This window comes from Camellia sinensis, chromosome 2, assembly GCF_055761805.1.
Source record: "Camellia sinensis isolate YWXY chromosome 2, ASM5576180v1, whole genome shotgun sequence".
NCBI lineage: Eukaryota > Viridiplantae > Streptophyta > Magnoliopsida > Ericales > Theaceae > Camellia > Camellia sinensis.
Window position 1 is genome coordinate 63,384,206 of NC_138962.1, and position 17,458 is coordinate 63,401,663.

The 17,458-nt window shown below is 34.2% G+C and overlaps 2 protein-coding genes across 2 annotated transcripts; both read right to left on the reverse strand.

Annotated features, from left to right (window-relative positions):
- Window positions 1-3,603: 3,603 nt before the first annotated feature.
- On the reverse strand, window positions 3,604-7,771 carry LOC145813910 (toll/interleukin-1 receptor-like protein). The gene is made up of 2 exons (XM_082910238.1): window positions 7,680-7,771; window positions 3,604-4,078 (listed from the first exon to the last, which is right to left on the reverse strand). The coding sequence occupies exons 1-2, from the start codon at window positions 7,769-7,771 to the stop codon at window positions 3,604-3,606; spliced, it is 567 nt and encodes a 188-aa protein (XP_082766364.1).
- Window positions 7,772-14,903: 7,132 nt separating this feature from the next.
- On the reverse strand, window positions 14,904-16,782 carry LOC145819577 (uncharacterized). Its single transcript, XM_082913537.1, has 2 exons — window positions 15,404-16,782; window positions 14,904-15,198 (listed from the first exon to the last, which is right to left on the reverse strand). Exons 1-2 carry the CDS (start codon window positions 16,065-16,067, stop codon window positions 15,011-15,013), a joined length of 852 nt encoding a protein of 283 aa, XP_082769663.1. The 5' UTR covers window positions 16,068-16,782; the 3' UTR covers window positions 14,904-15,010.
- Between the last annotated feature and the right edge of the window lie 676 nt (window positions 16,783-17,458).

Below are 17,458 nucleotides of genomic sequence, written 5' to 3' on the forward strand. Positions count from 1 at the left end.
CTTGGACCTATATAGGGACTGTTTGGGGCTGGTTGGGTCACTTGAGCATTGCTTTATGTACCTCTAGTGTAATGCACTTCACTAGTTTCGGTATCTAGGCCATCTAGCATGCATTGTGTGACGTGTTTACATGATTCGGGACCATCTTGCATGTCACTTCAGAGCTAGAAAATGTGTGCTTGTATACCCTATTTCATCCCTTGCCATGCTTTGATAGAGTTGCATTTGGTGCCTTAGGTTTGGTCCCTTGCATTCGTGCATATTTGCATGTGTTTTCGTTGCCCAATTTCATTATGTTTGGCCACTGATTTGGGTGTGGCTAAGGCTCACCTATCTTGGTTTAAGTCCATCTTGCACTGTATATGCCATTTAGTCCATGTTATTGCATGATTGACCATTGCATTGTGTATGCCTTGATCATTTCATTGTTAGTCTCCATGTGTGCATTGCGTATGCCATATAGTTTTCATGTGCATTGAGTATGCCATTGATTATTTCATAGCATTGTGTATGCTAGTAGCATGTTTGCATATCATCATTTGCATGTTTGCGTCATTTAATGGCATTATGTTTAGGTTACGTGTTAGAGTTGCATTCATGCATGCCTTGTGTATTGCATTGTGTTTGGAGTAGGGTTTAGTCCAGACATGGGAAACGAGGGACGTTTCATACTCCAAGTGATGAAACGTGCCTCGATTCTCGGTCGCCGACACTCCAAATTACCCATGATGGAGTTTAGGCCTTATTGTGTTCATTTGTGCACCCATTTGACATTGAGTCATGCAATTCGACTCCTCGGCCATCATGCATCGAGATGCGTGATTGGTGGCACGAGGATCGAGGACTACACTCCCTAGAGCTTATGCAATGACGGTGAGAGTGGTCGTACACACATATGTTGAAAATACTTTGCCATGCCCCTTTCTTGCTCTCTGCTACGGCAAACCGAAAGCCAACAGCAAAAATTGGTCAGTAGTTTCCCTACAGCATGGTGGAGTTTCAACCTTCTGGAGTTTTGTTTAGTGTTCTCGGACCAGTTGCAAACAGAGGCAAATCGGGGCATCGCGATGGATTTTCCGGCAAGGCAACTCGAGCATGCATGCATTCTTTGTCATTCAAGACCAAGCTGAGGCAGTCCATTTCATATGTTTTGCACGCTAGCTTATTTATTTTAGTTAATTTGTTAATTAATTAGGGTTGTGTAATAATTAACTGTAATTCATTATTCATTCGGTTGTGTATTATTTATTCGAACCCTCCGAGGAGGGCAATGTTGTAATAAGTGTGCGTGTGTGTGATGCATGTCTTCCAACCCCACGTCTTTCTCCCTTTTATTTACCAGCTTATGATGGTTAGTTTTAGGGCACGTTTAAATTAGCATCCTTATGCTCGTATGTTTGCACCCATTCATCTGTTTTGCATGCACCGGGCTCGGCGCATCATACTAACTGCATTGTATTTCAATTCCAAGTTGAATACATGTATCGATTGTTGCATCTCATATATCATCTTAGAATAGCCGAGCCTATCGTAGTTACATTTTTGCATGTGTTGCATTAGGCATTCTTAGTATAGTTAGGATTCATGCCTGATTTCTAATTAACTTCTTTCTTTGGCTTGGTGTACTCGGTAAGTGTTTATGCTTCAGCATCCTTACATGTGTGTGAGTGACTACCATGATAGCATGCTTGCCATGAGGCTATGTGCTTATGTGATATAACTACCTGAATGCCTGTGGGTGAAGGTTGGATTGCCCGAATTGGAATAATTCGTCGAAACCCGTATTTTAGCCTACTTGCGAGTAGCAAACTTCAATCCATTTTCAAAAAAAACGGATATGCGATGCTTTGTTCCAACTTAGGCAATCTAATGTATACTTGTATGCTATGTGCATCACATAGTAATTCTAGGCTAATAACTGGAATAAGAGCACATAATGTTTTCAAAACTCGATATCATGGTTAGTAGAGGCCGATCTTTGATCGGGCGAGCGGGGGTGCTCACGGAGTGACCTTCCCCAATCGTACCCAAGTTCTCGAGCCGAGGCAACTTTGGTGATGACGGACACGTGGCCTTAGGCACAAGTCAGGGTTTCCTAAATTCCCCCAAAATAAAATATTTAGGTGGCGACTTTGTATCTGGAAAAGCAGTCCATGTTTGGCATTTCTTTCTAAAAAATCAGTTTTTCAAAACGATTTTCCAGATTTGGACACTTTGACAATTCATCGTTCTTGCATTGCACTCTGCGAGATTAGATACAGGACCATGACATTTGAGTCCGAGCTGTAGTAAGCCCAATGAACAAAACGGGATTTTCCCGGGACGTTCGGGGACGTCTACAGACTCGTGCCTAAAAATAGCAATGAAAATGGTAAATAGATCGCAATAAGCATGCCATGACTAGAAGTTACTTAAACAGCTGTTTTGCAAATTAATAACAAGTGACAGTTCATTGTTCATACGACGGATGAATATAGAATTGAAAACACTAGGGTTAAACTATGCTTATATATCCATTTGAATGTGTGATTTAATGAGAAGAGCTTTATAATTTCGCCATATATTTACCTTCTCCATTTATGCTTATGACACCATAAACTTTAAAAGTTCTCTAAAATTTCCAATTATTCACCTGTGCAGCTAGAATAAAATTTTATTCTTTAAGAGCAGGAAAAATACCATTTGGAAGCCATTAATGTGTTTGGTAGAGTTTTCTAAAATTAATTTTACCCTTACATTCTAATACTATATTTGGTTTGAGTTTTCAAATCATAATTCTAAATCAATTTCAAAATATAGTTTGAAAACATATTTGGTAAAGCAGACAATTTTTGAATTTTTGGTCTACCCGATCATCCTGCCGGTTGACGGAAATAGTACTTTTTTTTTTTTGCAATTGCCAATTGCCACCCGTTATTTGGAAAGAAAAAAAAATTAATTTATATTTTTTAAATATAGAAAATACTTTTTTAGACCAAAATGACAAATTATTTTTTTGAATCGAATTTTAAAAAGAGTTTGGTTATGAGTTTTGAATAAAATTTTCAATAGAGTTTTGAGTTGTGTGTTTGGTTATGAGTTATAAGTTTTTCAATTAAGTTTTGAAGACTCTTTTCAAAACTCATAACCAAACAACTTTTCTCATTTCATATGTCACATCAAAAATTTAAAACTCAATTCAAAATTCTATTCAAAACTTATAACCAAACAAATTTTCTCTTTTCAAATCATAATTCCAAAACTCACAAACTCAAAATACAACTCTATTCTCAAATCATAATTCTAAAACTCTACCAAACACTACCTAAATTCCCAAATGGCCTCTGGAAATCTTCCTTGACTTTGGAAAATTTATTTTTAGGACTTAAAACTCCTTTCCTTTCCCTGCCTAACAGGTGCCATCCTAAAAAAATACCTGCATGGTTTCATTTTTCTAGTAATTGTATTTTGGTTTTTTTCTTTTGCATAACAATTTACTTCAATATGCTTCTTATAGTTATTTGAATTAAAAAGAGGTTGGGTTATTGCACAAGAAAAAACAAATAGTGATTCTTGATCACTTCTCAAGATACTTTCGAAAAGCATAATAAATTATTATGAATTCTAAAGGAATTTGGAGAAAAATTGCCCATCAGCTTGATTTTGAAAAACCCTTCCTCCCAAATCCGCAACTTCTCTACGTGCTGCCCTCCATTTTTTCACCTTCTCCATCCATTCATTTTTTCTTTCATCATTTTCTGCCTCCATTTGCTCATGCCTCATGAACGCCTCTGCAAAACTTCCTGTCTGGTTCTTGACTTCAGTCGGATCCACATCACAGAAAACAGGTACAACTACATGTTTAGAGGTCCTCTTGCATTCAAGGATCGTCAGAAGTTCGTCAAGACAACATTTGGAAGATGCAAAATTTTTTGAGTAGACAATTACTGAAATCCTTGATAGCGGAATTGCTTTATGCAATTCTAACTTAATACTTTCCCCACTTTCTATATCCTCGTCATCTTTGAATGTGCGGAATCCTGCCTGCACTAAAGCTGTGTAGAGGTGATCAGTGAAGGTCTTGCAAGTGTCTTTTCCTCTGAAACTCAAGAACACGTGGTAAGTACAATGAGAAATGGAGGAGTCTTCTTGGACTTTCAAGGTAGCCATTGAACAAAGTGTTTGCAGAATGTTAATGGTCGTACAGGGTTAATAGAATCAGGGTCAATGGAAGTGGTATAAAAACCAGAAAACAGTGAGGAAAATACTCTTGTAAGCAGTTGATTCAAAAATTTAAAATGATGTGAATCGTATGTGAACACGCATTTGAAGAAACTAGGATAACAAGCCAACCATGTTTGAATATTCCACAGTTTCTTTGAGGGACTACTTGTTAACTGCTAAAAACAATAAACCCTGAATCAAATGTGTGTAGATTTGGAACAGCTGGCAAAAACTGATCAACAAGTCTTAGTTTACACTATACCTGGATTTCCTAATCCAATTTACTCATTAATCAAAGATATGCTGATCTGGCGCAAAATTTTCTAACCCACACAAAATCCTGATATGATACAAGAAACCTCAACCAGTTAGTCTTCTTGACTCTTGAATTATTAAAGAGCTATATGTATTCAATGGAGTGTAATTATCAATGAAATAAAATATAGGGCCAACAGTGATGATGTTCACACGCATTCACTTTTCATTTTATTTTTATGAGAGAGTGATGTGTGCATATGGAAACTGATCAAAGGCATCGGTTATCAGAAAATGGATTGTGTCAGTGTATACAAGTATACAGGCAGGAATGGATCAACGATTTGAGCTTTGTGAGGCAAAAAACACATGAAACTTTTTATCGAAAAAAATTATTATAAAATTTTAAATTTTGATTTATACTAACACAAAAAATTTAATAATATTACTATTAATTGGGCATTCTTTGTCAACATAATTGAGAACAAAAATATAATTAGACATTTTTCTTAACTGCATTAACTTAATAAAATATTAACTATTATTATGTCTCTGTCTAGTAAAGTTTACTATTTGAAAATATTGTAATTGCTACTTTTTATAATATATATAAAAACATATATGATAAACTTGATATGAAAACCTTAATTAATATATTTCTCAATAACTATAATCAAGTAATTTGTTACAAAATTATCTTCCATCTCATTACGCAGTTTAGTTTTGAAAAAAAAAATTATAATTAAAGATGTATGTTTTTATGAGTATAATGATAATCCGTTTCAATAAGCGTTATTAAATTTTATTAATTTATTTTAAGAATGTCATGTTGAAGTAGACTATTTTTATTTTCAAACAACATTCCTATTTCTAGATAAGGAACAAACAAGAAAGGATGCAAAGTGTGGCTTATAAAAGAAGAAAAACACTTTAAACAAATAAAAGAATACACGCAAATAAAAGAATACAAGCAACTTTAAACAATATAGAAATATAACAAATAATACAAATAACAAATAGAATAGATCAATATTTGATAAAACTCAATTTAGAAACTATTTTTAAAATTAATGTAAATAATTTGAAGGTGCGAACTACTGAAATTTTGAGGTGCGAAGTACTCAAATTTAAAATTATTTTATGAATTACTAGCATAATATATATAGTTTTTAAAAATTTTGGGGGTGCGATGCCCTGCCCGCACCCTAGATCCATCATTGTATACAGGGGAAGTGGCCAAGATCCCCAATCCCCAAAGATTGAGTTATGTGATTAAAAAAATATATATATATTTGTTTGATAATTACTGAATTAGTAAGAATTTTTATTTATTTTGTCATTAACTACCTGAAATTTTATAAATATCTCTAATATTTTTTTTATATATTTTAATATTAAAAATTATATTTTATAAATATAATATATATATTTTTGGGTACTATATTATTTATATAGATATATATTTGGTATAAATATATTATTATATTTTAATATTAAAATTTATTTTTATATTTAATTACTTTTATAAAATGAGGGACAAAATAATAATTTCACCTCTAATATTATGGGATTGGATTTGAATACCACCTCTCCTATGGGATTTCTAATTCTCTTCGAAGGAGTTTTATAGTCTCATAGGACTGTTAATCTTATGATAAAATTTTAAAGCAAACATAATAATATTGTGAGTCACTCTTTATTGGTAGTTCGATCCTACCCTCCATCTCTAGAAAAGCCATGGGAACTAACTTATTAGGGCATGTACAGGCTTTGTCAATCACATATGTCACCACCCTGTTATGGATTGAGCGCTTGTCTTCCTTTCGAGAATTGATTTCACGAGTGATATTGCGTATCCCGTGCATTATGTGTAAGGACCAACCTAGGTGATACGATAGTGATCTACTCTGTTTGTCTTACCGCTCATAAACTAATACACTTATAAGATGTTTGGTGTAGGACTCGTATCTCCAATGAGTTGGTATGTGACAACCTGCTCCCACTATTCAACGGTTAGGCATCACGAATGGTAGTGGAACACCAAAATATACATCCTAGTTTCTATCATTCCTTTATAGCAGAAATGCTAGTAGACTAATGTTTACAAAATAAAGAATTAAATTTCTAGAAAATAGATTTAAATGTTGTTATTATCACCTCAATTAATACTTTGAACTATTATTTCTTTTATATTTTTTTTAACAACAATAACCTCAAATAAAATTATTAAAAATGATATTAATTATTTTGGGACATTCCATCTTATAATTAAACCCACTCACCCACCTGCTAAATCATAATATAGGATTTATGAGAATACCTACTTCTATTACTATCCATATACTTCAAAACTCTCAAAACCTACACACTCTCGAAACATATTCATATGTTTGGCACTTAAATGTAACCTTAATACACACTTATCCCACTACCACACCATTCCCACCACCATCAACCTCCATTTGTAAAAGGTGACAAGCTTCTCATCAAAACAAAATGAGATAAGAATGAAAAAAAATAAAAAATAAAAACCAGATAAAGTGAACATCAATCCACCAATGTGTTTGGCAATTTGGGTTTGGATGTTTTTTTAGCTAAAATTTATAAAAAGACAAAAGAGTAATGATTGAGACTCCCCACCCCACAAGATTCCCATAAGACCCTCACAAATCTGGATCACTCATGATGTGGACTCCACACATATATGAGTAGACCCCACACATACATGGAAGATCATGATCACTTTGGGGGTTCGGGGGTCATCCCCAAAAGGGGTCCCAAATATTTCTCAGTCAATAAGATAAAATATCATATCAAATCTATAATCATGTTAGTTTTTCTCTCATAAACATCATATCTAATTACAAAAAAATTCAACCTCCTTTCCAAACACAACTATTTTAGCCTACTAAAATAGCATACTAAAATAATCAACTTCCCCAACGAGGCTATGATAAAATAATAGAACTGTCAATTCCAACCGCACCCCTTAGCCCTAAGCCCTTTCCTCGCCCAAATTTACCTAGAGAAATGCTTGGGACTCTCTTTTTTTTGGAGACCCCACCATCCCCTTTGGATCTTAACAATTGATGTATATGTGGGACACACTCATATATGTGTGGAGCCCACATCATCAATGATTGAGATTTAAAAAAAGTTATGAAAGTCTTCAAAAAAAAAAAAAAAAAAAAAAAAAAAGTCTCAATCATTATTTAACTTACCTAATCTCCGGCGGCGGGTCGATTACAGCAGTCTCAGAATCCTTTGCAATTACAAGCTTCAAACACCACCCATTACCAATTGACTCTTGCATGAATATATTGACTAAAATCCATGTAGGGCAGCAATAAGGGAAAAACATATGGTGTGAATCCCTTTAGGGATGTATATGTACTTTGCTATAAATTAGTATAATTTTATTATAAAATTTCATAATATTAATTAGAAAATGCTTATTCTCGTCATAAATTAATATAACAAAAAATGTCGTAACCAAGCCACAAATTTTTATTGCATGAATCATAAAATTTTAGACATTATATTAAGTTAATTTGTGATAAAATATCCCAAAGAGGGTGCACAAGCACACCATAGGCTTACCCAAGGTTTTGCAAAGTCTCATTTTGCACCGATCGGTTAGCTAATTGTAGGTTGATTTACTATATAAAATTTATAATTTGCTTTTGATACCACGCCGCCCGCCATACTTAACATATATACATATATATTTTACTATCAATAAAATAAAAATTAGTGTGAAAAAAATTTGAGATGTGAAATTTAATGTAAATTAATGTTATATATAAAAAAAATATATTATGTAAATTAATATTATATATTATTTAAATAATTAATAACTATTTAAGATTAATTTTCAATTGAAACCATTAAACCACCCAAACTAAATATTGGTTACATATAACAAATTTATCAATCCGTCATCTATAGTTTAGTTTTAATTTTATTCTCAAATGGTATCGAACTGAACCACACCATGCACATCTTAATTTTACTTAAGACAAATAATATAAATTAAAAATAAATAAAAAGTTAAAAATTAAAATTGATAAAATTAAAAATTCATAATTTTTTTTAATAAATAATTTCTCTTTCTGTACTCACTAAATTATAACAAAAAAACTTCAGGTTTGACCCAAATAACAAAATAAATTATCAATTTTTAATTTTATCAATTCAAATACTAATCTTTTGATTTATTTTTAATATAAATTATTTGTCTATTTTAGTTAAGTAAAATCGACAAAAAAGCCACTTTAGCGATTAAACTTAAGGTAGATGTACATAAAATGTGCTATTCTTTTTCATTGCCTTTCATATCTAAAATACAATTTTTTTTTTTCCGTCAGTTTTGCTTAACGAAAATAGATTTAAATTAAAAAAAAAAACATCAAAGTAGACTAAAGTTTTCTAAAATTTCGTTCGGACTTGCTAGCCCCAAAAATCGGGAATATCAAGGAATATATTAACAAATAAATACAGTGTGTTTCTAAGGTTACAAGTGGGACGATCCAAAATCTACTCTAAAGTGGAAGTCTAGGAAACGCCATTAATGAATTTTTGGTTAATAACCAAGTAAGATCATAGGAAAGATCGGAAGAGTCAAAATAGTCTTCTTTCTAAATCCATAGCAAAGCTACCTTTTTTACATATCTTAATAAGGTTTTAACACAAGGTCTACATAAGTTGATGAAGAAAATAAAGATAGGTTTACACAAAAGATATATAGGTATATATATAAGCAAAATAATCATTCCAAGATCATGTCTTAAATACAACAAGGATTTTAACATTTAAAATCCCAAAACATGGTTACAAAAGGAACTTAACAAAACTAGTTTATAATTCTTCTAGGGTAACCATACATTTTCAAATGCTTCAGCTATCGGCTAATAGTTTTCAATACTTGGCATGAAATGCCATGAATTTGGAATGCTCAATAAATGCACACACACACCTATTCCTTTTTCCTAATCCAATACACGATTATAATTATAACAAGTAATGAATCATGATATTCAAGTAAACAGACAAGTGGTTATAAAGTTAGGTGTTAGTGAGTTAGAAATTCCCCAAAGAGATTTCATCCTCCCAACTACAAAATTGGACTTGGATTATTCGGTATGCCCTTTTGTTTGTTGTTTTGCAAACCTTATCCCGGATGCCTACAAGTTACGTACCGTGTAATGCCAACCGAGGACCTCAAAAGAGACGGTAAAAATAAGGGCATTACCCATAACCTCCTCCAACCTTATCACACCGAAACCACCTAGGGTCCGAATACAACTGATCCATTCAAGGGTTCCAAAATAACCACTCGCGCAAGACTTTACTTTCAATAGGGAACACGTCTCGCCAACCAATTCAATTGTAACACAAGTAATATCTTATGAAGTTACTCAAGTGATCGCAAACCAATTACCACCCCTATAAAGTTTCTCGTTGAGTTAGATGTTTTAAGTTGAGGTTAGAACAATCTATTGAGATAATAATTTCTACACAAGTATGAGCATCATCAAAGCACCATTGTAAAGAAATATATTCACAAACATATGTAAATGTCATACAAAGGCTCAAACAAATGATAAAAGCACATTCAAGAAATAACGAACATGAATCATTAACAAAAAATAAATTTTCTAATTCGGTGTACTTTAAAGATCACAATCTAAAAGGCATTTTCAGATTTTTCCCGAACTCGACCTTTCTAGGATTTGCATAGAATTTTATCTAGCTTCCAGATCATTTTTCGGAATGGGATAGCTTTCCTAGACTTTTAATTATTTAAGAAATACTCCAGTGCTGTCTAAATTTGTCAACTGTTATGAAAATCAAATTTTTTCTCAAACTACTCACTCTTTTTCAACAAAACGATTTTCGCTTGAAAGTTAACACTTTTAAGAAAGGTTTTGAAATAAAAATGAGGTCAAGAAAAATTTTCTGCATTTTTCTAGAATTTTTGAAAGTGGGTTGAAAATACCAATCCTTTATGCATAACACTTGAATTAAGAAGAGTACTAGAGCAAGAGGGCAACCATGAGAAATTTCCCACTTCTCTGATGATGAAAATATGCTAAATAATATATAAATAACTCAGATTTTTAAATTGAAGGTATGTCTTCTGAAATAATGTAAGAAATGGATAGAAAATGATAACTTTGTTTCATTTTAAGAGAGAATACATGCAAGGTGGCAATCGAGGCTTAACTCTCCTATTTAAACACATGAACACTATATATACACTTCTCAAATTAATACTTGAAGCCTCTAATATCATGTATTTAAATGAGAAAATAAAAGAGAGGGTTGTGTTGTGGCCTACTTATTTACCTAGAGGGTTGATTGTGGATGATTGCTCACTTTCTTCCTCCTCTCAAAGCTCACACTTTCTCTTTTCTTTCTCTCCCTCTAGCTGAAATTATGTGTTTGTGTGTGTGTGTGTGTGTGTGTGTGTGTGTGTGTTTGATGTGCAACAATGTTGAGGGAGGTGGTGTATTTATAGGAAAAAATTTGTGTAAGGTCCAAAGTGTCCCTTGGTTAGAATTGAAATGAATAACCTTGTATTTATTTGAATTGTAATGGAATGAGGGTTGATTAGAAGGGTTACGTGTGATTTAGTTAGACTTAAATCTAGCTTAGTTTGTAACGCCCTCAAAATAATAACATTAAACCCATCAACTTAGACATGCATTGGTATAAAAGATAAATATTCTTCTATTCATCAGAGTAGTTCTTTACAATGAGTGTTACATGCTAACAACAAAAGCAAATGCCCTACGAGCTTATAGCTTTCTAAGTTAACACTTGGTTACAAAAAAGAGAGTACTAACTCAACTACACATTTAGCCCTTGGCTTGAATTTACATGAAATGCATCCAAAAGATCACAAAAGTGACAAAAACCTGACTGCCTCTTGCCTCCCAAGCTATGTTCTTGGAGGTGGCATGCTACCTGTACCTGAAAATGATGTCCCATAAAGGGTGAGCCACAGCCCAGTAGAAATATACTAAACCAGCTATGAACAATGACTAAAAGATTAGCAGTTGATAGATGGTCAACACAGATACATCCACATACATTACATTTCGGTTTCATGACATTAAGTCCATGTTATATTTCATTTCCCATGTCTTTCCAACTTTGAGTTTGAAAACAAGGCTCAACACCTAGCCAAATAACTTAATGAGATTTTAGACTCATCCTTAAAACACTTTCGAAATTTATGAGGGATACACATTTTAATGTTGTATCAATAACACATAAGCCATTCCCACACTATACGAACGATACACATTCTGGTGCTATATCAACATGACATAGAAACACTTCTATACTTCACAATTGATAACGATATACATTTTAGTGCTATATCAAATCAATTTAAACACTTCTATAATCAACACTTGATACACATTATAGTGCTGTATCAATGTCACACGAAATCCGGTTTAGAGGTACATCCCCCATCTTCCAATAAACCGTGGAGTACATCCCCCCTCTCCTCCCACACAATGCAATGTATAGAAACAATTATCATATACAAATTAAATCAATCAATACACATTTTAGTGCTGTATTGTACCAACCACCATATTCAATGGCTTACTCAATTGATTAATTTTAGTTTGCCTAATCATCATGCATTGTCTACAGCAATCAAGACTATCCTCCACCGATAGTCCAAAGCAGTTATTTCTAAACAGAAAATAAATGCACCAAATGGATATATTATCAACATTCAACTTTGGTGAGCGATTAAATGAATCCAACCACACCCGTTAATCCCATAATCTCTTTCAATTTGAATACTCTCAATTCAATTCCTCATTTCTCAAAATTAATTATACAAATTAATTTATCCAACTAATTAGGGCATTTCCCCATAATTAACGTAACAACCCCAAGGTTCCACTTTATCCATAGGTCATCATCTATATCATTTCTCTATGCCAAACATGCATATAGGTTTAATTATAAATAAAACCCCATCTTTTGTAAAATTACACAAAGACCCAAACTTTCTCAAAATTACCCAACAACCCCCAACATATCAAAATGCTAAAATTCAAAGACAAAGCTCATAAAGAGGAGTAGGATGTCCCTACCTCGAAGTTAGAGCTCAAACGGAGAAGTTGAAGAAAATCAAAATGCTCCAAACTCAAAGATCCACGGATCAAAATGGAGCCCTCGACGATCAACACACTTTTTACAAAGGCCGGAGGATAGGAAGACACTCTAACTCGATCAAACCCTAGAGAGAAGGGAGATCCTAGAGAGAGAAGCTCTCAAAAACGTTTTTAGAAAGTAAGAGAGAGAGAGAGAGAGAGAGAGAGAGAATGAAAAAGTGATTCAAAAATGCCCAACTGCTATCTGATATACGACAGGTACGCTCGAGCGGAAAACACAATGCTCGAGCGTTAAGAACAAAAAGCATGGTCCGCTCGAGCGCAAGAAGGCCAGCTCGAGGGCCAAGACACAGAGATAAAGCACATCCGCTCGAGCGCGAAAACCAGTTCGCTCGAGCGTAGATTTTCATCTCCCATAACTTTCACCAACGAGGTACTACCCGCTCGAGCTCCAACAATCCCGCTCGAGCGCAACCCGCTCGAGCGCAAGAAACCCACTCGAGCGTAGAAAACACACCTGTAGAAGTTTTGCAGGGACTCAAAATGCTGGAAGGGTGTAAACTCCGCTCGAGCGCAAGAAGACCCGCTCGAGCGGTCAACCAAAAGCAAACTCCGCTCGAGCGCAGATTGTCCCGCTCGAGCGTAACACCAAAACTCTGGGCAACAACACTTGAGACCAAGACTCTACCTACCTACTCGACACACGCCTAACACATCCTAAAAGTCAAACAAATGGATTTAAAGGACGACAACAAGATAGATATAGCTACCAACTCCACGGAACCAAGTCTGGAATACAACTGAACAGTAAAGGGACAACCGGGATCACTATATAGTTGGTTTAGAACTAGGTTGGTAAATTGGTACAAGACAAACTTCCTTAATTTAGGGGTCCTTGGTCAAATTCTTCCATGAATTCACGCTTAATGCTCCCAAAGTACATTACATATATACAATCATGGGGTGGCTAGCCATGTGGGAGGGATTTTCTTTTTATTTTGTGTACAAATTCACATATATAATGTAGACATTTTTTTTGTACAAGAAGATTTAATAAGACAAGGTACAACTATATATGTATATATCAGTACTTGAATTGGGGTTAAAGTGAAATTCTAATAAAGTGTGAGGACCTGGGCTCAATTTATGAATGAGAATACCTATTTTAAGTGTAGAATTAATTAAAATAATGATAGGAAAAAATATTTTGGTTTGTGTTACTTCGCTTTGAATTAAAAGGTGAATAATTGAACGACAGCAATGAAAATCGAAAACTACGATTTTGAGTGATTAATCTAGAATTAGGGAGTTAAATAATGAATATTAGAGTGTTATAAATGATTGCTAAGTTACCGGGATTGATTAGGGTTTATATGGATTCGCCAACGATGTGTTTTCGATTTTGGTGTTAAACTTGCGATAAAGTGAAAATTTAGGGTCTTAATTGTAATAATCTCAAGGCTAGAGTTTCAAAGAAATTACGAAAATTGGGGTCTCTACACCACCCATGCTTACTACACAATATAAACTAAATATAAGAAATAGTATGTCATCCCAAACCTAACCTAGCTTGTCACCAAGCTAATCCGGCTATCCCTAAAACAGCTAATAATTTTTAAAATCACTTCTGATTTCATAGGGCCTTCTTTTAAATTGTGAGTTATTTGCCATTTGGGGGTGCCATGGCCCCTTGGTCTCCATCCCATGCAGGGACGGATCTATGATTATTGCTATAGGGGTGCGAAAATATGTTTGGGGGTGCAAATCCTTATAATTTTTAATTATTTCAAATTTTCTAGTATAATATATGATATTTTTAAAATTTTTGCGAGTGTGGTGCCCCCCCTCCCCCTTAGATCCATCCTTGATTCCACGCATCTATGCCATATTGAACCAAATGTACAAACAAAATGGCAATGCATTGCATACAATCGCCAAAGTCCAATACTATTGAGGACAAATAATCATAAATAATAGGCAAACAAGCACCGCATCTTGATTAAAATAGCTCAGCCATAGAGCAGAACATTGGTGTCAGGTAGTGTCTAAACTTGCTAGAGTATTTCATTAGCAGAATTCTTACAATGCCTCTCAATATTCTAATTTTGCTTTGAATAGTATTTGTAATTGTGACAAAACATCATTGTTTTCATTATTTTCTTGTTAAGCTTATGTTCATTGTCAAATGATCAGTAATTCTTTTAACCCCACATGCATTATGCTGGTGTATGATGACTCTACCTAAGAGACATTCTTTCACAACCATTTAAAGTTTTGCTCATAAAAACTATTGAGGTGCAACTAAACAGCTTGAATATTAGCAAAGCAGAGGGTTATACAGTGGTGACAAGATACCCATTTTCACCAGCAAAATGTTCCTTACAAGTAGCAAGTTTGCCGCTACTTGTTTACTTTATTCTTACAGTTAAACTAGTGCTAACAACTACTTTAGGGCCTCTGCGGCTGCCATCACCATATTTACTGCCCATTCCTACTGCTTTGCCCATCTGGTCACTCTTATGATGCTTTTGTTGTTGTTGTTGTTGTTGTTGTTGTTCTTCTTCTTCTTCTTCTTCTTCTTCTTCTTCTTCTACATCTATAAACCATACAAATCAGCAAAATACATCAAAAGGTTAGAAATATTATTTTTCCTGTTTACCTTTGTATTTTTTTATTTTGGATTTTAGTAAGTCTAGGTACCGAGAAAAGTAACCATAATTGCACCCCCAAAAAAATGTGTGATTCAGATTCAACTGTTGTATAGTTTTTAATGGTAGATGTAAAAAATTTACAAGACAGACCTGTAGTTTCTGTGGAGGATTGAAGTACATCTTTATGCCAACCTGAGCCAAATGGCCCTAAAATATTATCTTTCAATAATACTTCTTTGCTGAGGATGAATGTTCTTGTCATCACTAGATGTAATGATTCTGGACAATTAAAAGGGTAAGCCTTGTCTTGAACACCGGCCTGTTTTTGTTCTTCCTCATACACCACATCAACTCCAAACTCTTTTAACTCGAATGCTGTCTTCATAATTACTGAAACATTCACTTCATCGCCACCTTCCAGATGATTCCCAATGCTCCAATGGCTTAACCATATCATATCTTCATTAGTTTCATGTAAGCCAATACACATTGGGTTGTATTTCATGTTTAGAGACTTGCTTCTGGTACTAATTTCAACAAGTACAAATGGTTGATGACCACTCCCACGGCTTTCCCTATCGTGCTCCTCACCGTAAAAAAGTGCATATACTGAACACACATTCAGGCCTCGGATCCTTAGATTGTGTAGTGATGGCACAATAAAAGATATTGAGGATCCTGTGCTTTTGTTGCTATACCAACTTGGAACCTTTTTCCCTGGAAAAAATGTGTTGAATACAACACCGAACTCATACAAACCCTGCATTATGGAACTCATCATTTTTATAATCCATTGCATTATATTATGTGTCATGTTGCTACAAGCCCTTGATCATTTAAAAACAATTTTGGATGATAAATCAAAAGTTGCCTTAAACCGTTTGCTAAAATAGAGTTCATTGCAAATTATGCATGACACACACATCAAATCTATTCATACTTGTTAAATATGTATTGTGCATAATTATTTTCATGAAAATACCATGCGCATATCCATTGTATTTTATACTTGAACTTTAATTATGTCTAGTTAGTCTAATAAACTTGACTAGAATGATTTATTGTTCTTTTTTGTACCTTGCAAGCAAATTGGTTCTCTGTTATCTATATTCTTGTCATTGGTATCACCTTTTCAAACACCTAGCTAATGAAGGTGTTATATATACATGAGCTGAACAAGATACACTAGCAAACCCCTTAATCACTCATTCCATTCTTTCAGTCGGCTTCTTCCATTCTTTTAGTGAGCGATTGTTCATTGAAGCCATGCACACATCAAATATTATAGGCTTTCCGTGGAGTACCAATCCCATTTCAAGAAGAGGTCAATTGTTACTAGACCTACCCATGGGTTGGAGAACGAACAAGAGTTTGTAAGGTAGACACTACAAGAAAAAACACTTTTGGCAACCACCTATTTTGAGTTGGTCGCAAATAGTCCACTTTCTGCGACTAAAATTTTTTTGGTCGCTGATGAGTATGTTTTTCGCGACTCACAATTTTTTGGTGGCTAATAGCTAATTTTTGGCGACCACATACAAATTTGGTCGTGGAAGATCACCTTTTGGCAACCAAAAAATAAGTTGGTCGCAGAAAGTTATGGTGGGATAAATTTAAAAAAAAACGAGTACTGTTGTAATTACATTCTATTTTTCTGTTTAGGCATTGAAGGTTTTATGAAATAATATATAATCCAATTTTTATAGGTTAAATATTTTCTCTGCCAAATGTGAATAACAAGCATGTTATTGGTAGAGTGGATTGGGCATATGGAGAGTGACTCCTTGGTCAGGAGTTCAACTCCCAAGCAGCACAAAAGAATATTTTTCTTTGGGTGGAGGCGCTGACTTTTGGTTACTAAAAGTTACCTTTTAGCTAATATGGATTGGACTTTCCGCGACCAATTATTTGGTCGCCAATGGTCCCTTTTAGCAACCAACTATAACTTGGGTCGCAGAAAACTATATGTGATGAGGATTTAGTGACCAACTCACGACCAACACATTTTGGTCACGAAAAGATTTTAGCGACCAAATATGGTACTTTTCGCGACCAAAACGTTAGTCGCGGAAAGTATAATTTCTTGTAGTGAGAGTTTCGCATCCTTGGCACTAAGAATTGTCAATCATCAAACTATTATCTTGTAATTCTTTCTTGAGTGGTGGATTTGCTAATTGTCATTGTGCCTGTGGTTTTTTCCTAAGG

Bases quoted from the DNA above. Each gene is read 5' to 3' on its own strand.
- LOC145819577 (XM_082913537.1), bottom strand. From the start codon at position 16,067: ATGACACATAATATAATGCAATGGATTATAAAAATGATGAGTTCCATA. The intron at 15,199-15,403 runs GTCTGTCTTGTA...TATGGTTTATAG, and splicing joins ATCCTCCACAGAAACTACAG to ATGTAGAAGAAGAAGAAGAA.
- LOC145813910 (XM_082910238.1), bottom strand. From the start codon at position 7,771: ATGCAAGAGTCAATTGGTAATGGGTGGTGTTTGAAGCTTGTAATTGCA. The intron at 4,079-7,679 runs GTAAGTTAAATA...CTTGAGTTTCAG, and splicing joins GACCCGCCGCCGGAGATTAG to AGGAAAAGACACTTGCAAGA.